General features: G+C 40.2%; 1 protein-coding gene across 1 annotated transcript in view; it reads left to right on the top strand.

Annotated features, from left to right (window-relative positions):
- Positions 1-25,283, top strand: part of Ced-12 (engulfment and cell motility Ced-12) — a 54,855-nt gene that overhangs the window by 9,485 nt on the left and 20,087 nt on the right. The window contains exon 6 of the mRNA XM_067154036.2: positions 22,097-22,272. Coding sequence (XP_067010137.1) covers positions 22,097-22,272 — 176 coding nt within the window. The remainder of the gene's footprint in view (positions 1-22,096; positions 22,273-25,283) is intronic.

Below are 25,283 nucleotides of genomic sequence, written 5' to 3'. Positions count from 1 at the left end.
TTTGAAGGTGATTAGGTGAAGTTTCAAGATTCTTGCAGTAAATGACGTATGATATCAGTCTCATTTATTAATTGCCACACTTCATATATAGAGAGAGATAAGAACATGAAACAGAACACATAATAGGATAAACATAATGACAGATCAAGTGTTGGAAGAGAGAATAATGGAAAGAAGAAAGAAGGACTAAATAAAAACACAAAAGGGCAAGTACAATCACCACATCTTCCTACATTGCCATTTCGAATAGATAGACTTCCTCCTCATCAATCCAGCTCTCCTACTTCTGAGTTTACCGAGCCACTGATGGGTTTGTTCTGCTTCCCACGTCATCAGGGGAGTGGGCATCAGTGTTCATTGAGATCCTCAATCTTGAAGCAGGAAGTGTAGGATATGTTGAAAGCCAGAGAATAGATCTAATATAAAGATAAATACAGGTGTTAAAAAAACTAGGAACATAGGACAAATGCTGAAAGAGTAATAATAATAATAATAATAATAATCATAATCATCATCATCATCATCATCATCACAGTAGAGGATTTAGAAAACAAGACCCATAGAATCAAGACGCTCATAAACATAGACATCAGACTACAGACCAAGATCAACAGACAAACCATGGGAAGAGTGATTTCAGACGAGGAGAGAAAATCAAGATCCGAGAGAATGAAGAAGTACTGGGTTGAGAGAAAATCGAAAAATCCATTGTATAATTGACTAAAGTGCTCCAACGAAGGCCATAAAATGTAAAATAAATAAAATTAAATAATAATCTGTATATGGTGTTAGCTACCATGGTGCAGGCCTTCTGAAATGGTGCTATCTAGGTGATCTGACTACCAATTTTGACATGCCAATTGTGCTGCTATCTAGCAACGAAAGTGGAATTCTACTGGAACGAGTACTATGGCTGAGTTAATTTAATTTAATCAGTTGACGCAGAGATCAAAGGTCTTCATATGCCAACAGCAAGGATATGGAGTGTCGAGAGTTTTGACTGTCCAGAAATCAACTACCACAGCTGGGATCAAACCTGCAAAGTTAGGTTCATCAGTCAGACACTTGACCACTGATCCTCCAGGATAGCTGCTGAAGGAGAGAAGAGTCCCAACAGGTCAATATAAGTAATTTGAAATGAATAAGTGTCAATTCAAATCATATATACAGCAGAGGGATAGGAATGTGAAACGGTAGATGTAATAGGATAAACACAGTGATAGTTCAAGTGATGTAAAGAGATAAAACGTGAAAAGGGACACGCAAGAGGAAGAACTCTGTGACAGGTCAGTTTGGGATGAGGGAGCAATAGAAAAACAACGTAGAAGGACTAGGATAATCTCCACATCTTTGTGCATTGCCATCTTCAGATAGATTGGCTCTCTCCTCATCATTCGTAGTTCTTCAGCATCCATTTCTTCTCAGTACTCCACAAGGTCATTTCTGCTTCCCAGTTTCATGAGGAGGGCAGACGTCTGTACTCATTGAGTGTAATCTTGACAGGTCATTGTGGGAAGGAGGAGAGAGCTGGACACGAACAGTAAATATAGTAGTCAAATTATCTTGTTGTTCTTCTTCTTGTTGTATGCTGTTGGGCTTAGTTTTAACTCCGTACCCAATAACTACACCGTTTGTTTTCGTTGAGTTAATATTCGTAGGTTGGTAATCTTGGGAAGTATAAGTCTTGCAATTCGGTTTTCGTGAATAAGGTTGGATCAGAGGATGAAGCTTGTGATGGTAATGGATGATTAAAGTATTAATTTAACCCTATATGAGGTTGCAGTTAAACAAGGTTAGTTTCACCTGTATGTGATATCAATGATAGATATGGACGTTCTTCTATTATCGGTGATCTGAGGGTTTTAACTGTTGTTTATCATGTGCAGGGTAAAGGGATAGCCAGATTATGTATTGTAAGTGTGAGAATGTTAGTGACCTGTGTGGTAGAATAAATGAGTGGCCTATAATGCGATTTTACATTCATCAAGGAAATTGGTGAGCATATTAACTAATGGCTCCGTAGGAGTATGAATGAGACAAGCGACACTTGTTGGGAGAGGAACTTTATGATTTATTAGTGCTTGGAAAAACGTTTTTCGTTGGTTAGAATAGTTGCAACATTGGAATACTATATGATGAATTGTGCCACATGCTTGCTAACAAGCGCAGGTATCTGTGTCACTGATATGAAATCTATACTTATATGCCGGTGTGAGCGCATGATTGAATCTTAAGCGGATTAGGGTAGTTATATGTCTCCTAGAATAAGTGCCCATAGTGAACCAGGGGGTTCTTTGCAGTTCCGGTTGTAGTTGATAATAATCTTTACCCGTCGTTTTTGTGGAGTTTTTCCATAGAGAAGACCATTTTTGAAGTACGTTCTGTTTGATAGTAGGGGCATAATCCGTGTGTGGAATGGCGAGGTGATAGGGAAAACCTTGACCTTCAGCTGCTGCTTTAGCTAAACGATCAACCTGAACATTACCGGGGATGCTGCAATGACTTGGTATCCAGATTAATATTATATCATGCTGATTTAGGGAAAGGTTGTATAACAATTTACGGATGATCCATATATACCAACTAGTAGATTCCTGCGGGGTTTTGATACTTTGGAGGACACTTAATGAATCGGTACAGATGATGGAATTGGGAATATTATATTGCCGTAAACATAAAAGAGTTTGATATAGATGTTGATTCCCATAGGGAATCTGAAATATTTGTTCCGAATGAGTAAATTTATAATACCAATGAAAATGGTCCATTATTGGACATTATAAATTCTCCAGCCAACTCACTCCTGGTTGCCAGCGTTTCGCCCCCGTGCGTCTTGGTAGGTGTGCTAGGTACCAACTGATGAGCCCAGCCTAGCACACGGGGGCGAAACGCTGGCAACCAGGAGTGAGTTGGCTGGAGAATTTATAATGTCCAATAATGGACCATTTATATTGGTATTATAAATAAAAGAGTTTGTCGAATAGCAAAAGTTTCAGCAGTATATATGGAAGCGTTGGTTGGTAACGTAAAGAGTTGCTGGATGTTAAGCTGTGGGATGTAATAGGCTGCTCCAGTTCCCTCTGAAGTCTTAGATCCGTCTGTAAAGCAGTTTGTGTATTGTTTATGCGGACTGAGAAATGCTTGTAAAGTTTTATTAACTAGAGTGGGATTATTCTTCAGATTACCCGGAAGGTGTTCGAAAGTAGTAGTAATGATGGAAGGGTGGTATGTAGATAAGTTGTATTCGTGAGAGTATGCCGGTAATGATCTTGTCTGCAAAACATTATTCCTTAATGGAAAAAGTACTTCATATGCCAGTAGAATTGCCGGTATGTTGCTGGCTTTCAATTTTTGACAGATTTGGTACTCATTTAAAAGTTGTAATTTAGGTAATATGGCATGACGATTCAGAGCTATCTTTTTAAGTAAATACCGTATTTCACGGCATAATCGTCGCCACCGCGTAATCGTCGCATCCTTTATTTTCAATACAAAAATCGGACTTTAAATCTTTAATTACATAATCGTCGCACGTCCAAATTTTGTTCACTAATCTGGTTAAAAGGTAAATGGAACTGCAACGTAAGTTGCACATGAATGCGCAGTTTAAATACGTGTATGGTTTACGGGCAATTTGGCAACACAGTCACGTTTGCGACATGTTGCACAACGTATAAATAAATAATACCGGTATATGTACGACGCATGGCTTACCGGTAGACTATCGGCAGTTTGACAACGTGGTCGCGAGACAGTGTACTATTTATTCACCACCTACATATTATGCTTACCGGTAGGCTATCGGCAGTTTGACAACGTGGTCGCGAGACAGTGTACTATTTATTCACCACCTACATATTATGAGTTCCCATTTGAAATACGTAAGGCTGTAAGTTATCGCTTATCGGCAACGTCGCCAGGAAATACTGGCTAGGTAGGTTGAATGGACCTCGAACCAGCCCTCAGATACAGGTAAAATTCCCTGACCCGGCCGTGAATTGAACCCGAGGCCTCCGTGTAAGAGGCAAGCACGCTACCCCTACACCATGGGGCCGGCTCCTGTGTTATTGCGCACGAAGTGAAATCCAAGACGATAACGCAGATTTCCACGGAATTATTCAGCCGAATTATTTACGATGTCTCAGTTGTCATCGCTAGACTCTTATCTTACCTACTACTACGTCATACGTGTCCGGGCATGGGATGAAAACTTTTATCCAAGCAGTCAAGATAATTATTAGCCAATGCTATTAAAGTTTTATTTTATAAACTCGTCAGTCTTGTAATGTAAAATCATCAATAACTGGGAAGAAATATTAACCTAATTACCGTATGTTTAAAAGAAATTGAAAAAAATTAATGTTTGTTACTGACGTCTCGGAATACAGTCAACTATACAGTAGATCTACACCGCGGTTTGCGAGCTTTGCGCAAGCGCAGTAGTGTGTCGCAACCAATGAGCTAAACTGATAAATTGTTGCATGCTTCCTTGCTGCCAAACAGTATTGGCTGCTCTGGAATGGACAGATCACAGATGCATTTATTTGTTTCAGATTTACGTGCTTACTGTAGACATGTGTGCGTGAGAATTCAAGTTTTTAATTTGTGTTTTGGGTGTTTGCAGAAATAATTTGTTTTAATAGTGAACAATTACGGAAAGTCATTTATATCGCAAAACATTAACGTGTGAAGCATTTGTCGTGTCAGCCCCAGATTGGAGCTCAGGACTCATTCTTCCGAGGATCGAACCCATGACCGGGACGTAGGAGGAATGGTGTCGCTGAGGTATACGTCAATATTATAAGGGAAATTATAAGTTAATAGTAATGATTATGTAATGGCAACAAGGCCAAGGAATCATAATTGTAATGCTGATATAAGTAAATTAAGAATCATATAAGATTTAAGAGTTGAAGGCACACCAAAAGCTGTGAGCCACAAGTTGTGTAATTAGAAGTAAGGCTTGGTCGAAGTAGGTGAATCATAAGCTGCACCCTGCTAAAGGTGCGTAGTATATCTTCAGAAAAGGTGGGTAGCGAGTGAACGGAAGAGGCAATTCCGTTTTCGTGTGTCTGAGGACATTCTCCATAGGATGGAAACTTCGATGGCCTTCTCGAAGGGAGGCGAAAGTTAGTGAAGGTATAAAACAGGGGTACACACCCTGATCGAGGCTTTTTTGGAACAAGTCAACTAGAAGTGCGGGCGGAAGCCCTGTCAGTCAGGTCTCCGATAATAATAATAATAAGGTCCAAGTGTGGACTTAGAGTATTCACTTCAATACTTCGACCACGCCAAGTCTTCTATGTCAGCGTCATTTGAAGTTAGGAAGGAGATTGTAAATACTGTATATAATTATACATACTCATCAGTCTGCTATTAAAGGAAGGTTTTGGGAAATAGAGGACTTCGTCTCTTCACACGTAGCAAATCTCCCAGGCCCATTGAACAATCCCTCATTACCGCTCGGAGGAAGTCAATCTGATTATTTATCATTCTCGTCGTGGCAAAGCCTGTGTCACGACAGGAAAAACAAAACTGGTGTGCAGCTGCGGGGTACTGGGTTTGATTCCGCCTCAGTGAAGAGACAGATTTTTTAAGAGCCACGCAGAAGAGGCTAGCTCAAGCAAGAAGATTCGCAGATCCGGTCCAGAGCAGCAGACGAGAGACCTACCGTTCCAGCCGACGCAGAAGGAAGCGGACATCAGGACAGGAGAGCAGCAGGAGGCACCTGGAGGAGCTCGACGCCGAGACACCGAGAGAAGACAGCAGATATTCGGGCAGTGGTAAGTACCCACAAGTGTTGTAAATATGGCAGATTCCAATGTACCCAATGATGTGCCAGATAATGTTTCTGACTATGATAGTGCGGGGGATGCACAGGATGGACATTTATACGTGTCAGTTACTGAGGGATATCGATTAATAGGTCATGAATTTAGTGGTGCCAAACCAGAGCAATTACGTGAGTTTATTGCTAATGTGGATGCCGCACAGAGTATGATCAAGGATAGGGACCAACCGTTATTCTTTAAGTATATTTTGACAAAGATTACGGGTTCTGCTCGCGAAAAGTTGTTATCTAGATGTGACATAATCAACTGGGAAAGAGCTAAGGAAGCTCTTTGGGAATATTATGGAAAACAGGGCACTTTTGACTTGTATTTGTGTCAATTGTTCCAAAAAAGCCAGGGACCGAAAGAAACGGTGGCTGAGTGGGCCCACCGGATTGAAGAAATGGCGTTGATGTTTCGAAACGCTATCCTAGAGAATGAACCAATAGAATATCGTACAGGGCAGCGCAGAATGCTAGTGAAAATCGCGATAGCAGCTTTCACTCAGGGGATTCATACAGTGCGAATACAAGGTAAGCTACAGGATCGTAGCCCTCAAACTTTTGAGGCGGCTGTAGCTATTGCTAGACAAGAAGAAGCCATGATTAATTCCCAGAAGGAGAGAGAGGCACTCCTCAGGAATAGTACGGCTTCTAGAAAAGAAGGCGCGCACACCCAGCCGGTAAGTTACACGAAGGGTCGGTGGCAAGGCAAGGCCACGCAAGGGGCGCAAAAACCTAGTAAATCTCCCCATTATAACAAGGTGCTGCTAATATGCTTTAATTGTAATAAGGAGGGACATATGGCTAGAGATTGTAAGCAGAAGAATCAGAGTTCTAAGATAAAGGAATCCCTTACTCCTCGAAGAAACGCCGCAGGAGAGATAAAATGTAATTATTGCGGAAAGCCAGGCCATTGGGCACGGCAGTGTAGAAAGAAATTAGCTAACCAAAACAGAAGTAAAGAGACCGGTAAGACCGGTAACGAGGTGAACATAGTGCGCACCTCTGGTTACCAACAGAGTGCGAATAAGGTGGGACCGAAATGCTTTAAGTGCAATGAAAGAGGGCACAAAAAGGCAGAGTGCCCACGTAGAAATTCGAAGCCGGAATTCAGGCGTTGTTACGCTTGCGGAAAGGTTGGCCACCTACAGTGGCAGTGTCGCACCAGATGCGATAGCGAGCCCAAAGGTAGAGCAGAGTTCTTGCCTAGAAGACAGACTAGGAATGTTCAGAGTGGTAACGGTAATAATAATAATAATTCCCGTGATAAAACACACGAAAAGACGCGATGTAGAATTTGTAGGCGATGGTCGCATTCAGCTAAAGAATGCTGGTTTAAAACCGAGAGAGAGGCTTTAAACTAGATAAGGGAGACAAGTCAGGGACGCTTGAGATCTCCCATAAGACCATCAGTCCCAGTAAGGTCGGACAGCATGAGGAGGGTACCGTATTAATAACGGTAACCGGGCGTAAGGATGCCTTAAGATTTTTAATCGATACAGGAAGTGATGTCTCTCTTATTAAGGAAGGTAGTGTTCCTTACGGTGCTTGGGTTAACCGCAAGGAAATTCTGAAGTTAAGAGGCATAACGAAAGGTTCGAAGCGAACCAAAGGAAAAGTTCGAATTCCCGTTGGTGGTAGATGTCCAGACTTCCATGTAGTAGACAACGACTTTAATTTGAAACAAGACGGTATAATTGGAAAGGACGTGTTAAGAGACAGCGTCTTAAATTATAAGGAAGGCTATGCTGTGATAGCAGGTAAAAGATACCCACTAGGGGCGAAAGAGGATATGTGGGTGGTGCTCGAACCAAGAGTGGAAAAGATCGTGGCCATAGAAGTAGATAAACAGGTAGCCGAAGGCTTGATAGAGCGGCAGGAAGTAAAGCCAGGTGTATACCTAGCTGAGTGTTTAACGAAAGCCAAAGATTATGTCGCACTCGTTAGTATGTTGAACACTACTGACAGGGAGTGGAGATTAAAAAGCCCAGTAGTTAAGTTACTGGATGTAGAAGGCGAAATTACCGCAGAGGTACACAAGGTTGAAGAAGCCATAGCTGTAAAAGGCGATAGTCAGGCCAAGAGGCCGATCGCGCAGGGGGATGATAATAATAATCATAATCAGGAAGGTAAATCCCGAACGCAGCGAATACGGGAGCTGCTTAGAGTAGATCACTTAGCTCCCCAAGACAGGGAGAAAATTTACGCTATCTGTACGGCTTATCAGGATATTTTTCACTTAGAAGGGGATAAATTAACGCATACGAATATACTTCAACATGCTATCCCCACACGCGTAGATCAACCTCCAATTCATGTGAGGCAGTATAGGTTACCTGAGGCTCAGAAAGAGGAGATAGGTCGCCAGATAAATCAGATGTTACAGGATGATATTATAACTCCTTCAACTTCCCCATGGTCTAGTCCCATCCTTCTAGTACCAAAGAAATTAGATGCTTCTGGTAAGCAGAAGTGGAGGGTCGTAGTGGACTACAGACTTTTGAACGACGTCACCATAGGAACTACGTATCCTATTCCATTAATTTCTGAAATATTAGATGCCCTAGGAAAAGCGAAGTATTTTTCCACTATGGATCTGGCCAGTGGATACCATCAGGTATTGCTGAAGCCTGAGGACAGAGAAAAGACAGCATTTTCTGCCTTAGGGAGGCACTATGAATACAAGAGATTAGCTATGGGACTTCGAGACGCGCCAGCAACTTTTACGCGTTTGATGAAAACGGCACTAGCAGGCTTAGAAGGCATTAAATGTTTGGCGTATATGGATGATTTGATTGTGTATGCTAGCTCTGTAGAGGACCACAATCAGAGATTACGTGATGTTTTTCAGAGATTGAGAGAAGTAAATCTCAAATTAGGTCCAGATAAATGCGAATTTCTAAGAACGGAGGTAGCTTTCTTAGGACATGTAATTACTAAGGGCGGTGTTCAACCTGATGATCGAAAGGTTCAAGCAGTAAGAGAATATCCTCAGCCTACCACTACGAAACAGCTGAAAGGATTTCTAGGCTTGTCAGGCTATTATCGTAGGTTTATTCCGAACTATAGTAAGATAGCGAAACCACTGTACGAGCTGCTTAAGAAGGAAGTACCGTACGAGTGGACGGATAAGCAAGAGCAGGCATTCCAGATCTTAAAGAAAAAGTTAACAGAGAAACCGATATTGCAGTACCCAGACTTTGAGAAACCTTTCATATTGACCACAGACGCTAGTAATGAGGCCTTAGGAGCAGTGCTGTCACAAGGACAGATAGGTAAGGATTTGCCGATAGCTTACACTAGCAGGACTTTAAATAAGGCCGAAAGAAATTATTCTGTGACAGAGAAAGAATTACTAGCAATTGTTTGGAGTGTGAAGTATTTTAGGCCGTATTTGTTCGGCAGGCATTTTACGGTAGTAACAGATCATAAGCCTTTGAAATGGGTATTTAATGTCCAAGACCCATCTTCTAGATTAATTAAATTCCGATTGAAATTAGCAGAGTACGACTTTGAGATAGTGTACAAGGAAGGCAAACGTAACTGCAACGCAGATGCCTTAAGTAGAATTCCAGTTAGGAACGAAGAGCCTGATCAAAAAGTGCGAGTAGTTAAATCTAGTAATAATAACCAAGAGACTAGTAATGAAGAGTGTGAGGCTAATGACCCCTTAGGAGCACCTGTTAGCTCAGATAAAAATGTGCAACCACGGAGACTCAGCTCTGAATCCGAGGACGCCACGGCAGAGGTGACAGAGCCTGAGAGTGGAAGTGAAGAAGGTAGTAGTGATAGGGAGGATGTAACCGAAGAGGCTAGGAACACTAGCCCGGAGCTAACAGAACAAGATAAATTAGAGATTATTAAGGAATGTCATGAGTCATTAGTATCAGGCCATCAGGGCATATCCAGAACGTATGCCAGGATAAAGGACCACTATCAATGGGAAGGGATGCAAAAGGATGTGGAAAGGTATATACGCTCATGCCCATCGTGTCAAAAGAATAAGATTACCGGGCCTGAAGTAAGGGCAAAAATGGAGATCACAGATACTCCGAGGGCAGTCTTTGAGAAAATAGCACTAGATGTGGTAGGACCTTTAAATGTAACGGAAGCAGGAAACAGGTACATACTCACCTGTCAAGACCAGCTGTCTAAGTATTTAATTGCGAGTGCTATGCCGGACCAAAGTGCAGAAACCATAGCACGAACTCTGATTAATAGAGTAATTAGTATATTCGGTATACCAAATATTATACTGACAGATCAAGGTGCAAATTTCATGTCAGATGTTTTTAAGAAGCTATGTAGAATATTGCGAATCAAGAAAGTCCATACAGCGGCATTTCGACCGCAATCTAACGGAAGTTTGGAACGCTCTCATAGGGTGCTAGCAGAATATTTAAGACATTATGTATGCAGTTCACAAGATGACTGGGAGAGTTATCTTCCTATGGCAATGTTTGTGTATAACACGACCAAGCACACTAGCACAGGTTATACACCATTTGAGTTAATATTTGGGCGAAAGGCAAATATTCCTGGTGTTCTCCAAAGGAAACCAGAACTAAATTATAATGAATGCCAGAATGTCTTGGAACAGTTAACCAGACAACTGCAAGAGAGCCATGAGATAGCTAGAAAGACGTTAATTAAAACCAAAGAACGAGATAAGGAATACTATGATAAGGCTAAGAATGAAGTTTCATTCAAAGTAGGAGATCTCGTGTTGTTACGTAACGATGCCCTACGAAGGGGACGTTCAAGAAAACTTTCTCCACCATATCAAGGTCCTTATAAGATTACTAAGGTATCGGGAGTGAATTGCACGTTACAGGTAAACAAGCGTGGTAGACAAATTATTGTGCACCAGAATAGATTAAAAATGTACATTAATTAGAGAAGAATGTAAGGTAATGGTTCCTATTTAGGTCGCAGTGAGTTACACTTCCCTCACTCCAACGGCATTGTGGATTATCGTGTACCGCTGATAGAGTTAGTTGAAATACTCTGTCAGGTCGCGTCGAAATCAGGAAAGTACTAGAAATTTTAACCTATGTAAGAGAGGAACCTAGGAATTTTGGTACGGGAGTACCATTGTGAGTACGTCCTAAGTACCCGTCAGAAAGACTACAGGTGACGAGACTGTATGTCCAGATATCAACTCGTCAAAAATGAACCGCAGGGTTCGAACTGAATATGGAGAGAATTCGAGTTCATAATGAGGATTAAAATTATCTACACTTGCTATATGCACGTTCTGAAAAGCCTTCACTTACTGTCACTAGAAATTAAATGAGTAAATTAGGCAGCGTTGTATGTAAAATAAATGAGATCTGCTTGTAATCATTAAAATCAGAAAGGGCGTGAAGCCAAGCTTAGTTCCACTGAAACGAAATTCAACCCGTGTGGTGTCGGGGATTTACGCAAACAACACTCTACACTTGGTACTCTTCTTCCCATACAGTTACACAGCCAGAATAACACCACGATTCGAACCTGTCTGTCGTAGGAGGCGACTAAAGGTTCCACTTAGGGAATGGCCTTGTATTTAGTCCTTTATGCACGAATACGGGCGCCCTGAGTGAGGCATGGAACCCAGTGAGGCGGGTCCTGCCTGGGAAATATCACCATTAGGCCGGTGAATTTCCACAACAGTGTGATTCTCGTGGGAACAGAATCCACTGAAGGGAATTTCTCACCACATTGAGAACCATCCCGTGAGATGTGACTCCAAGGGTACGGAGTACAATCCCATAAAGATCACTTCGGTAGATTCATACCTGCATTTAACTTTAACTTCTGTAACCATTCCTGGAGGTAAATCCTCTGCAGTCTTTAACAGACGCTATTCAAATTCTTAATTGCTAATGATGTCTTTCATCTATCCGTAAGGATAAGGAGAAGTGACGCAGGTACGTCAAACAAGGAGAGAATTTTTGAAAGGGGCTAATGATGGCTCTAAAATTTTGTTAGAGCTGCCCAAGAGTGAAGATATCAGTTACGAAAGAGAATTCGTAGATTTATTAAAATTACTCACGAGTATACTAGTAGACTAGTACAGAGCATAATTATAAGAAGACAAACGTTACAGTAAGACAGTCAGTCACATTAAGTGTGTATTCAGGTACAGATAAACAGTTGAGGGTAGGTTCCACAACACCTAACAGTATAGTGTGTAAGGGAGAGTGACAAGAAAGTGAAAGTCGTGTTTACCTTGCAGGGAGGTGAACGAACCAGGCAGAATGAAAGGGATGACAAACCGCACGACCTGGAGAATGCTGGTCGTCGCAGTTATGTTGCTAGGGGTGTCCATAACCACCAGTCAATTGGATTTCAAGATGAAACGGTACGAGAATACACCCGGAATCTATTTTGATTATCAAGGAGAGGTACAATTATACACTGTAGAATGGAAACTGGTTACTTATATTAACCTTACACGTTTGGCAGATCTATTTGTGATAGCCCGTAGAAATTTACAGAAGACTAAAACCCTCTGTATTCAAATAGAAAAGGAAGTACATATTAAGTGCGAACATGAGATAATGTTAGTAGAGCAACAATTTCAAAGGATTCAAGGGATTAAGGACTTAATTAGGAAAATTACTAGGATCGAAACACCGGAAGGCAACGGGAAACGAAGTAAGCGCGGGTTAATTAATGCAATCGGTACCATCGCAAAGACGTTATTTGGTACGCTCGATGACAGTGATGTAATGTATTACGAGGGCAAAAATTAAGGAACTAGAACAGGAACAATTGTCCATGATACAAGTAGCAAAAAGTCAAATGTTAGTTGTAAAGTCAACTTTGCAATCTGTTAATAATACTCTGTATGACATCACAGCAAATGAACTCAAGCTAAGTGAAAATTTTGAGCAACTTAAGAGTTTCATTCAGAATGAAACAACGGGTATAAATGAGGCTTTTAGACAATCAGAAATGCAAATATCATTAAATAAACACTTAATTGAATTGCAAGGATTTCTGATACAATTGCACGAGCATTATCAGATCTTATTAGATAGTATTGTAAATTCTCAGACAGGCACGGTGAGTGTCCAAGTGTTAAGTCCCGATGATCTAGTAAGGGCATATAAGAAGGCCCAAAGAGATTTCCCTAAGGGTTATGATCTGCCATATGATTTGCAAGTCACTTATGGGTACTTGATTCTAAAAATATCATCAGTGAGTGTATATATAACTCGAGATACTTTGGTGTATATTTTACGCACCCCTCTTACTAACAAAATAAAGTACAATTTGTACCATTGTATACCTTTCCCCTCTCCCATGAAGAGTAATCCAAACCATTTTGTGTATATATCTAATGAAAAACAATATGTATTAGTTGATCAAGAAAGACAGACATATGTAGAATTAAGTGATGAACAAGTGAAACAATGCAAGTGGACTGACAATGTACAGAGATTATGCAAGGCAATTTTTCCTATTAATAATGTAATGTCAAAGGGTAGTTGTATTGTCAAGTTGTTAACTGGTGTTAGCCTTATTCCAGAAGACTGCAAGAAAAGTGTGATGTCAATTTATGAACTCTTGTGGATACCTATTGATGATAACATGTATATTTTTGTATCGCCTCATGAAACTAAGGTCACCAGTGTTTGTCAGGATATTACCAGTGATATAAGTTTAAATGGTGTGGGAATAATACAATTCACAGACTTGTGTACAGTTTACAGTCCCACAAGTAAAATTCAGAGTGCAGGTTCAGTGAATACGACAACAAAGAAAGACTTAGTGCCAGAAGTAATGCTGATATATGATTGTTGTGAACAATTAGACAGTGATATCAAATTAGAAGGTGTACCAGAATTAAATAGAGTTACAGTAGGAAGCTTACTGAATCATATAAGCGACCTAAGGTTAGCCAGTCATAAGACTGAAGATGTAGAAGCACTGGTAATGCAGAAAGAAAAGGAATTTAAAATGCAAATGACCCAACAGTATACAAGTGTATATCAAATTGTAACTGGTATTATTTTGTTTGCAGTACTTATAATAGTCTGTTGCTGTTGTTGTTACTGTTGTGGTTGCTGTAGAAGGTGTAGACCTTTAAGTAAATACATAGAAGATAGTAGAGAGCGCTGTCCCAACTTATGTATTTTTCAGAATGTGATCGCTAATGACCACAGAGCTAAGGTCTCTGATGAGGACATTACTGTCCATTTTCAGCATCCTCGACTGGCTGAAAGGGCCCTCAGCCACTCAGGATCGCTGTCGGGATTAGAGTTACACGAACGCCCTACTACAGGTAGAGCAAGTATCAGAGATAACTTGGCACAGCGCACCTACGAACAAGAGCATGGAGACTCTAACAGAATGTAAGAGTAAGAGTAAAAAATGAATGCAGAGGTATTGCATTCATTTTTCCCCAAAGGGGGGAGGTGTCGTGTCAGCCCCAGATTGGAGCTCAGGACTCATTCTTCCGAGGATCGAACCCATGACCGGGACGTAGGAGGAATGGTGTCGCTGAGGTATACGTCAATATTATAAGGGAAATTATAAGTTAATAGTAATGATTATGTAATGGCAACAAGGCCAAGGAATCATAATTGTAATGCTGATATAAGTAAATTAAGAATCATATAAGATTTAAGAGTTGAAGGCACACCAAAAGCTGTGAGCCACAAGTTGTGTAATTAGAAGTAAGGCTTGGTCGAAGTAGGTGAATCATAAGCTGCACCCTGCTAAAGGTGCGTAGTATATCTTCAGAAAAGGTGGGTAGCGAGTGAACGGAAGAGGCAATTCCGTTTTCGTGTGTCTGAGGACATTCTCCATAGGATGGAAACTTCGATGGCCTTCTCGAAGGGAGGCGAAAGTTAGTGAAGGTATAAAACAGGGGTACACACCCTGATCGAGGCTTTTTTGGAACAAGTCAACTAGAAGTGCGGGCGGAAGCCCTGTCAGTCAGGTCTCCGATAATAATAATAATAAGGTCCAAGTGTGGACTTAGAGTATTCACTTCAATACTTCGACCACGCCAAGTCTTCTATGTCAGCGTCATTTGAAGTTAGGAAGGAGATTGTAAATACTGTATATAATTATACATACTCATCAGTCTGCTATTAAAGGAAGGTTTTGGGAAATAGAGGACTTCGTCTCTTCACACGTAGCAAATCTCCCAGGCCCATTGAACAATCCCTCATTACCGCTCGGAGGAAGTCAATCTGATTATTTATCATTCTCGTCGTGGCAAAGCCTGTGTCACGACACATTTATAAGCGATTATGGGTAAATATAGAAACTATTCTGCGGGCTTCAAGCTAAGCGTAATTGCCTTCGCTGAACAGCACGGGAACAGAGCTGCAGAAAGAAAATTTTCTGTGAGTGAAAAGTTGGTGCGTGACTGGCGGAAAGTAAAAAACAAGCTAAAAAGCACAAACCCTTCTAGACGCGCGTTTAGAGGTCCTAAAACAGGGAAGTTTCCTATAATTGACGAAGAAGTGTTTAGGTACGTCAGTGAAATACGTAACAATGGCTGCAGTGTATCATATGAAATGTTACAAATTAAGGGACAGGAGGTAGCGCGCAAACACAACATACCGGTAACTCAGTTTAAGGCGACTCGTGGGTGGATTAAGGGGTTCATGCGACGACACAATCTGTCAGTGCGAAGGAGAACAACACTAAGCCAAAAGTTGCCTGCTGATTACACGGACAAGATTGTAAATTTTCACCGATTTGTCATACGTTTGCGCAAGGAAACTTCGTACTTGCTTTCTCAAATCGGTAATGCCGATCAGACTCCAATCTTTTTTGATATGCCTCGCAACAGCACTATTGCGCTAAAAGGATCACGGAGTGTATTAATGAAAACCAGCGGTAGTGAGAAGTTGCGATGCACGGCAATGCTAGCCATTACAGCTGACGGGAGAAAGTTGCCGCCTTACATCATTTTCAAGAGGAAAACGATGCCTAAGAATATACAGTTTCCCCGTGGAATTCATGTACGAGTGCAACCAAAGGGTTGGATGGACGTAGAACTCATGCTGGACTGGGTTAAAACTGTGTGGAATAGAAGACCTGGTGCACTACTAAAACAACCAGCTCTGCTTGTTTTAGATAGTTTCCGAGGTCATCTCGTGAACGAAGTGAATCAAATTCTCACTACAAATAAGACACGACAGATAGTCATTCCTGGTGGCCTAACATCTGCTTTGCAGCCACTAGACGTATGTGTTAATAAACCCTTTAAAGACCACTTACGTCGATTTTACAACGAGTGGATGATGAGCGGCGATCAGCAATTGACGCCCGCCGGAAATATCAGGCGTCCACCCTTGGACTTGTTATGCTCGTGGGTGAAGAAGAGTTGGGATCTTATACCACCTGAACTAGTCTCCAAGAGCTTCAAAAGGACTGGGATTTCGAATGCACTAGACGGTTCCGAAGATGACGCAGTGTGGCAGGGAGACGAAGAATCTGATACTGGTATTGACAGAGGCGAGGACGGCGCATCAGATAGCGAAACCTGCGATAGCGACACCTAAGATTTGGAATAAATTGCGTACCGGTAAGTCCGCATTTCACAACAAAGCGATAATTTTTTGCAAGTGTAATATTTTAACTTTAATACTCAAATTAATGACAAATTAACTTAATACGTTCATTTTTATTTTCAGGTTGGAAAATCGTTCACCGAATTGTTGCGAAAAATTATGAATTTTGTTTTAGACTATTTTAATTATTTTGATGTATAAACGCGAGTATTACGTGCATCTTAAATTTGTATCAAATACAATTTAGTTATAAATACATTTTTTGAGTAATACAAATACTGGTATTAAATATTCATCGTATAATGGTCGCACCCTACAATTTTTTTCGAAAATTTTGGTATAAAAAGTGCGACGATTATGCCGTGAAATACGGTATTTAGACGCTAGATATTCTCGTCTCATAGCCAATGGTAGTTCTGCTGCCTCAACCAGTAAGGCATTGGTGGGTGTTGTGCGTAATGCCCTAATATGATTTGTAAAGAGGTGAATTGTAACGTGTCTAATTTTTTTAGGGTGATAGGTGACGCTGTATCGAAGAAATGGCAGCCATAATCTATCCTTGCCCGGATTGAATTTTTATATAAAAGTAGTAACGTGGCCAGATCCGATCCCCAGTTTCTACGAGTTAAGGACTTAGGGATTGGGATTGTATTTTCAATTTTGGACTTAAGTCGGGCAAAATGTGTCTTCCAATTTAACTTATTGTCTATGAAAATCCCTAAATATTTGGTATAGGATCGAATAGCAATATGGTGGTGGGCATATGGTAGTGCAGATTTGTTATATGTTCGTTTTTGGGTAAATATAACCGCGGCACTTTTGGTGTGTGTGATTTCTAAACTGTTGTCTTCCATCCACTTATGTATATGGGAGAGTGCTTGGGAGATGGAGTGACGACATTGGTCGACGTTATCTTGTGTGGTATAGATAAGTATGTCGTCTGCAAATTGCAATATACGTGCATGAGGCGTTACTACTCTTTCCAAATCACTTGTATATAAAGTAAAAAGTATACCACTTAATATATAAATTATCTTGTTAATTGCCATTATAATGATAGTCTAAGAACTTTAGCCCATTGAAGAATTTTTCTGACACCTTCTTATTAAAAGGCAACTTTTTAACTTACCGTGCTTTATCATTCATCATTGGTTTGATGATGATGATGATGATGATGATTTAAGAAAAAAGCATGGCTTTTTGTAGCTGCATCATCTGGCAGTCTACACATGTGTCAACACTGCTTTCCCCCCCCCGTCTCATGGGCAAATATTCATTCTCTGTTTTACTTCTGTAGTCTCGATGAAGTTTCATTACTGGGAATGATATTAGAAAACCAGTAGTAGTAGTAGTAGTTTGGCCTCGCCTATCATGCACAGCTATTTTGATTTGACTCCATCAAGGCTGCTTGCGTGTCAATTTTGATGTTCTGTTTTACTCTATTATATGACAGAGTAAACTGGATTTCTCTTGAACATTCTATGGCTGTGTCTTAATTGTGTAAGGTAAACACCATAGGTTCACCAGAGATCTTTTACATGTCTACGACACGGAGTATCGAAAGGGCTTCTTTTCCGCCCTTCAAAAATCCGACTACCTCTGCTGGGTTTGAACTCGTGATCGTGGGATTTGGATTATTATTAAAAAGGTTAATTATCAGGTATCTGGGTAAAAATATTGGAATGATGGCTCCATATTTTCAGTTTGTTAAATATAAGTTTTTGACATCTTAGAACGTCACTTTCTCATTTACTTCAGCTGTGATTTTAATGGTCAGGAATATAATCTGATAAATTTATTGATGATGAATTGGGTGCTTGTAGTCATCAGTTGAATGGTCTGTCCCATAAAAAATACTAAGACCATTTAAATGTATGATAGCAACTCCTGGTTTACTCTCTAAAGCAGGGATTCTCAAAGGGTGTGCCGTGAAATTGTTGGACTGTGCCGCAAAAAATTTGCTTGTGTATTCAATATTTTAGTAATACTGTTTATTAAAATTACAGAACGGCGTAAGCCTACATGCAGTAAGAACTCAAAAAATAAGATGCTCTATCAATAATATTACACTATTGTTCCAATTTAGTGGGAAATGTGGGCTTGTTTACTGTTCGATGTGGGGAGGAATCACAGACAAACACGGCTGTAATTCTTGGTCTACGTGAAGAAGTCGCTCACGTTTCTTATTTTCAATGCAGGTCGCTGCCCGAAAATTCCTCTTCGCACAGATATGTTGTTGAAAACTGTATTAATAAAGAAATGGCATGCTCTGATAACACTGAGAACTCTGCTTTCACTGAAATAATGTTTCTTCCCTAAATTTCAGCTTCAAAGTTCGATCGTAGTGAACTTAAGCCAATTCTTCTGCCTCTTCTAATGGTAGATGTTTTGTGTCCTCAGCAGTAACGGCAAAGGGAATGTGAACCCATTCACATTCGTTCATGTTGAGGGAAGGAAAATCATTCTTGCGTTTTATTCTCCCAAACAGACGGGAACAGATGTCGGTATCAGTTGTGAGAGGAGGCAGTTCAATGATCAATTTTTCAAATTTTGACTTCCACAGTTGAATTTTCTTAAGAATCCATTCAGTTTGTCAGTTGATGTAAGAACATTCTCTTTCCTTCCCTGCATACTTGCATTGCGGTTATTAAAATGTCTAAAAATATCAGCTAGGTATACAACTTTGGAACACCAAGTTTCGTCTCTAATGAGGTCAGCAAAACTCAGGATTTTTTGTGGCAAATATTCGTTATAACTCATTTCTAGGTTCATAAAATCTGGAAAGTACACTTCCTTTGGAAAACCAGCGAATTTAGGTGTGAAGGACCAGAGTTTCATGAACAGCTCATGCTTCTTGACACATTACTTTGAGAAGTCTAGTTTTTAGAGCTATACTTTTAATGTAATTAACCATTTCAACAGCCGAGCTCATTACGTTCCTTAGATTTGAAGGAATGGTTTTTGCCACCAAAGCTTCCCGATGTAAAAAACAATGTGTAGATCCAATATGCGGAAAATCTTGCTTCAACCTTGAAGTAAAACCTCTCATTCGACCAGTCATTGCTGGGGCTCCTTCAGTGCACACTGAAATACAATTGTTCCAACTCAATCCATTTTCTTCCAATGTCGCTGTCGTAGAATTATATATACATATCTGATCCTGTTGACGTCGGAGGCAATTCTTTGCAGGTTAGGAACTATTCAGTAAGTGATTCTACATTTCAAAATTGTATGTAGCTCATTAATTGACATTTTTTACTTATATCTGTTAATTCATCCAGTTAAAGTGCACATTTTTTTACCATCATGTAATTTTCTACTACCTTTTATAATATCTGCTGACATATCTTCTGTGTGGCGAGCAATTGTATTGTTTGACAAAGGTAGTTTTGATATCTCCCTATTAGCAGCCTCTCCTAACATGGAGTAACAATTTCTTTACAAGCAGGAAAAATCAAAGTGTCTGCTGCTGTATGTGACTGCATATTCCTGACAATTCTTTCTGCCGATTTATAGCTAGCTACTAGCGCTTTTTCTGGGGATCCCCAGCACGACAAAAACTGAAGTCTCTTGTTTCCATCTAGCGAATCGTGCCGCAAACTACAAACCAAGAGTTCTGCTCAACGGATGAAAGCTGAGGTACAACCCTTTCCCAAAATATCTTGGAGTCACTTTAGATAGAACCCTGAGCTACAAAGAGCACATCAGTAAGCTTTCTCCTAAAGTCGCCGCAAGAAACAACATACTGCATTAGCTCTGTGGTACCTCCTGGGGAGCCTCTGCTGATTGTCTACGTTTAACTGGCATTAGCCTTGTCTACTCGGCTGCTGAGTACTGTGCTCCTGTCTAGTCGGAAAGTGTACATGTGAAGAAGGTAGACACAAAATTGAATGCGTTGCATTACTGGTACCATCAAATCAACTCCATTTCACTGGTTACCTGTGCTGAGTTACATCCCTCCACCTCACTTAAGATGGAAGCAAGCTCTACTAAGGGAAGCTACGAAAATCTGTGCATCACCCTCTTTGCCACTGCACCAGGAATTCTGTCAGCCGTCACAGTAGCGACTTCAATCAAGAAGACCAGCAAGTGTCACTGCAGGGCAACTCATTGCGGATGGGTTTGACCTAACTGAAAGCTGGAAGCATGAGTGGTCAACAAAAACATTGGGAACAAGTGCCCACCATCTTGATCCCACAAAGAAGCCAAACGGTTTTGACCTACTGAGGAACCTCTGGTGCTGTATCAACAGGTTAAGGACTGGACATGGTTGTTGCAATTATTTCAGGTACAAGTGGGGTTGGTTCAGTTCACCAGGTTGGATCAGTTCACCAATGTGTGATTGTAACCTGGAAGAACAGACGATTGAGCACCTGGTCCAACGATGTCCTCTTCATTCGTACCCTGGCACTCCTGATGATTTGTTCGCTCTCACACCTGGTTTATCTGAATGGCTGAGAAGGATGGACTTTAAAGTTTGATTCTGCCTTGTGTATATAAATTGTATAAAATCACCATACGATTAAATAAATAAGCGCTTTTTCTGAAGTTGTAATTATTTTATTCGTTGCCTTGTCTTCTTTAATTTGAGAAGAGAGTAAACGATTTAAATAAGCTTTATATTTATTTTCCAAGTGACTGTGTTTCTTTTTCAAGTGTCTATTTAGTTTGCTTGGAACCATACACTTGCTTAATTTTTTGCCACATACAACACACTCAGGAAGTTAACGATTTCCACATTCATTAATTGTAAATCGGAAGCATAAATAAGAATCCTGATACCTGCGCACAGCACCAAACAATGCGGAAGTAGCTTCTGACTGACATTTCATCCGGGTGATTCACTTGTTCTATTTCACTCTGATGTTATTCATTGCTGCTTAATCGTTGGCATGTAATTAAAAACTTCTCCATATTACAACACAATATCTGTATATTTACTTCAGTTTTAGAATAACACCAAATATTGCGACTTATTCTACAATCAATTGCATTACATTTAAACATCTCACCGAATCCAGCTGAAGTATTGAACTGACTACACGTGACCATTGATTGGTTTATATATGCTCCACTAAGGTTTGGGAGTGATTGACATGTTTCTCTACTAACGTTTACGTGGTTCGCATACCCTCCGCTAGGGTTATAAATCTTTCGGGTCTGCTCTGTAGCGTTTGAAATTCCTCTAAAGCAGGCATAGTTACTTGTACGTTGTGGTGTGCCGCTATACTCAGCATAGCGAAACAGTGTGCCGCGATCGAAAAAAGTTTGAGAACCCCTGCTCTAAAACAACGTGTAATATTTTAAAGCATTTTGTAGTTTCTTAAGTTAGAACAATATTTGATGGACACAACCACCATGTATCATTTTTAAAACTACTCTCATTGCACATTCCTTGATATAGATAGGAAGCCAATTTCTGACAAGCTAACGAATCTCAGTGAGGCTTTTGTTTCTGCTAAATAATTATTATGAAACCAACCTTGAAAACCTATATAAATTCATATTTATAATTAACAATTTTTTTCTTGTATTTGTGTGTAAAGAATTCATTAATTCTAGTGGCGTAGTAGTAGCCTAATATCTTTTTTGTTTTTATTTTGTTTTCTACTTCTCTTAAGACATTTCTGTTTTTTTTTTCTTCTTTCTTTTTAAAGCTTGTTTATGGCATTTTATGTTAGTCGTGGCATACTGTTATTTGTAGAGTTCTAATGGTTGTACTTTGTTTTTTGTCTTACAGAGAATCAAGGATAAATTCTGGTATGTTCGTCTTTCTCCCAATCATAAAGTCTTCCATTATGGGGATTGTGATGAGAAAAGTGTACCCACGTTAGAAGAGTTGCCCAACAAGTTAGCTGTAGTTGATATCAAAGCTCTAGTCACAGGCAAGGAATGCCCACATATGAAGGATATTAGGTGAGAAAGTAGGAAATGTAGTAGTTATAACAAATGTCACAATCCAAAGCCAGACGTATTACCATTTTATTTTGTATACAGTGGAACCCCGATTCTCTGTTTTTGGAGGGATCACGAAAAAAAAAATCGTACAACACGGGGAAAACGGAAAATCCGGGAACGAATGAACCATCAATAATTTGGCTAAATTTCACAAAAATGAAATACTGTATGTGTTATTATAATTTTATAAACACTCCTAAACCAAACCAAACTACAGTCCCAATGGACCTTCCGCCTACCAAGTGACCGTTGCTCATTCCGAAAGCCTGCAGATTACAAGGTTACACATGGTCAGTGTGACGAATCCTCTTGGCCGTTATTCCTGGCTCTCTAGACCGAGGTCCCCATCTCACCTTTTGATAGTTCCTCAATTAAAGGTAATCGTAGAATGAGTGAACCTAGAATCAGCCCTCATATGCAGGTAAAAATGTGTGACCTGGCCGGGAATCGAACCCGTGCCCTCCAGGTGAGAGGCAGACAAGTTAGATCGCGGGGTTGGCTTCAAACATTAATTACCGGTACACGACTTAAAAATCTTGACACATTACATTCAGTTTTACCGGAGAAACTTCGTAAGTTTCCCGTGAAAACTTCTTTTAGTTCAACAACTTTGATCAGCCGAACTTCGAAAAATCTAATACCGGTAACGCCAAGCCAAACAACAGTCAACCACAAGTAGTTTTTCATTCTCTAATCTAATAAAATAAAGCACATTAAATACAAAAGCGCCCAACATAATGGAGAAATCCCTTTTTTTAATCTTCCATTTTAATTTGGTCACCGGTACCGGGATACAGTTCATAGTCAGTTGATGGAAATCGTGTTCCGCGTAAATTAGGCCTACATCAAATTTTGAAGGTTATGTTGAACTCGAGAATATGGTTTTGAATGTAAATATTGATTCCCGAAAATTCTTGAATGCATTGTATTCAATTCTGCCCGTCACTAATCACAATCAAATTGGAAAGAGAAAAAATATAATAAAAACTTCAGAAATTATGGTTATTCGTGACCTTGAGTTCAGCTGGAAAGCGCGCTTGCTGTACAAATCGGTACAAGTGTGAAATGCTATGTTACTTTTCACGAGAGTTTAATCCTGATGTAAACAAATAGGCGGAGCACCTTGCCTTTGCACGTCGACGTTAACGTAGTTGATTGGAGAAGCAACCGTCGCACTTACTCCACTGTACCCGAGCTCGAAGAAAAGTAGTTTGTCGTATTAATTTAATTTTAATTTATTACATTTAGAGAGTTTGGAAGAGTACGTAACCAAATTAAAATATGGTTGTCATATATACCGGTATATACATGCTTTTTAAAAAATAAAATATATATATATATATTCGTTTACGGCCATTAGAGACCACGTTAGATAACAATTACATGTTTCTGGAAGCCTTCCTCACAGCCCAGAACTTCAGCATCCTCTCTCTGGCAGCCTGTCTTCTTTCGTCCGTCCACCCACGGTTAAGTTTTGGTTCGTCATGGAATCCCTGAAATCTGTCGATCACTGACCTAAACTTTGTTCGGTTTGAGATGTCTTCCGAATTTAGTCCCACCTGTCTGAGATCCTTTCTCACCTCCCTGAACCATTTGTCCGACACTTTAGGTCTGCTGTCTAGTATTGTGAAAATCCTTTTCGTTAGTCTCTTCTCATCCATTCTAAATAAATGCCCATAGAATTTAAGTCTCCGTTTTCTCATGCACTCAGTTAGCCTTTCATTGTCTCGGTAAAGTTCTTCCCTTCCTCGCAGCCTATACTGTCCATCCACAATCTTTGGACCCATTATTTTGCGAAGGATCTTTCTTTCAAATTTCTCAGCTTCTCTCAGTCCCGCTTTTCCTGTCATTTGGAGGCACTCACTAGCATACAGACATTCCGTTTTAATCACTGTATTGTAGTGCCTTAGTTTAGCTCGTCTGGAGATGGTTTTCTTCTTGTATATAGGATATGTCCTACGAAAAGCCGCAGCCATTTTCTCCCGGTGTAATACAGGAAGTATTCTCGTAGTGGGGGAAAGTCCCACGCTGTACAGCGTGGAGATAAGGTGTTGCATCTTGCAGCAACAGTCAGTGTCAGTATTCATAGTGAGAGAAATGGATCAAGAGGTTAGACCATCGTGTGAAGTGAAGCACAAAAAGGAAAACCGCTCAAAATTGACCATAGGCAGTGCATTGTGAATGAGTTCAATAAACTAAGTGAACTGAATCCAGGTTTAGTCGTTTATTCAGAAGTTCAGAACCTCGCACTGTTGTTGTATACGATGCGTAGCCCTGTACGTCCGAACACGAGACGTTGACGGGGTGGAGGTCGGTACTAGACGCTCAGCGAATCACAACTCCTTCTTTGGCGGAGGCGTGGACATACCATGTTTACATCAGGATTAAACTCTCGTGAAAAGACATATAGAAACATTTTAAATGTAACGTGCGCAAATAAAACAACTGCGGTTTTTATAACATTTTAACACTAAAACATGAAATCCCTAGTTTCAAATTAGGACCAAAACAGTAATAGGCAATCCCAAAACCTCCCATGGCTTTATGTATGTAAGGTGCAACATCTGTTCTGGTCTTGATAACATAATCGTATACGATGATATTAAAATACTAAATTTGTGTTAAGAAGGAGCAGTTGCGATTTCTGTCTGAAAGCCCAGTGGCTATACAGTGCTCTGAGGGAAGTTCCGGAAACCTGTTCGGTGATACAATTGAAAAAAGTAAAAAATACAAACATCTAATGTAGACGTTTTGCAAGTACGAACATTTGATGAAACTCGTTCCGTCTTCAAGTAGAGCTGTCGAATTGCTCCCTGTCTCCTTCCAATTGTTGTGGCCACTCTCTGCTTTATGATTTCCGAGGATTCTCTAAACAATACCACCCGAATGTGATGCTAAAATAATCCCTTATACAAGTGCACCGCCGATCGCTTTTCCAGTACAGTAGGTACTTCCTCTAAATATCGTAA

Source organism: Anabrus simplex, chromosome 9 (genome assembly GCF_040414725.1).
Source record: "Anabrus simplex isolate iqAnaSimp1 chromosome 9, ASM4041472v1, whole genome shotgun sequence".
NCBI lineage: Eukaryota > Metazoa > Arthropoda > Insecta > Orthoptera > Tettigoniidae > Anabrus > Anabrus simplex.
Note: the sequence above shows the minus strand (reverse complement) of the source record. Positions and strands in the feature narration are given on the sequence as shown.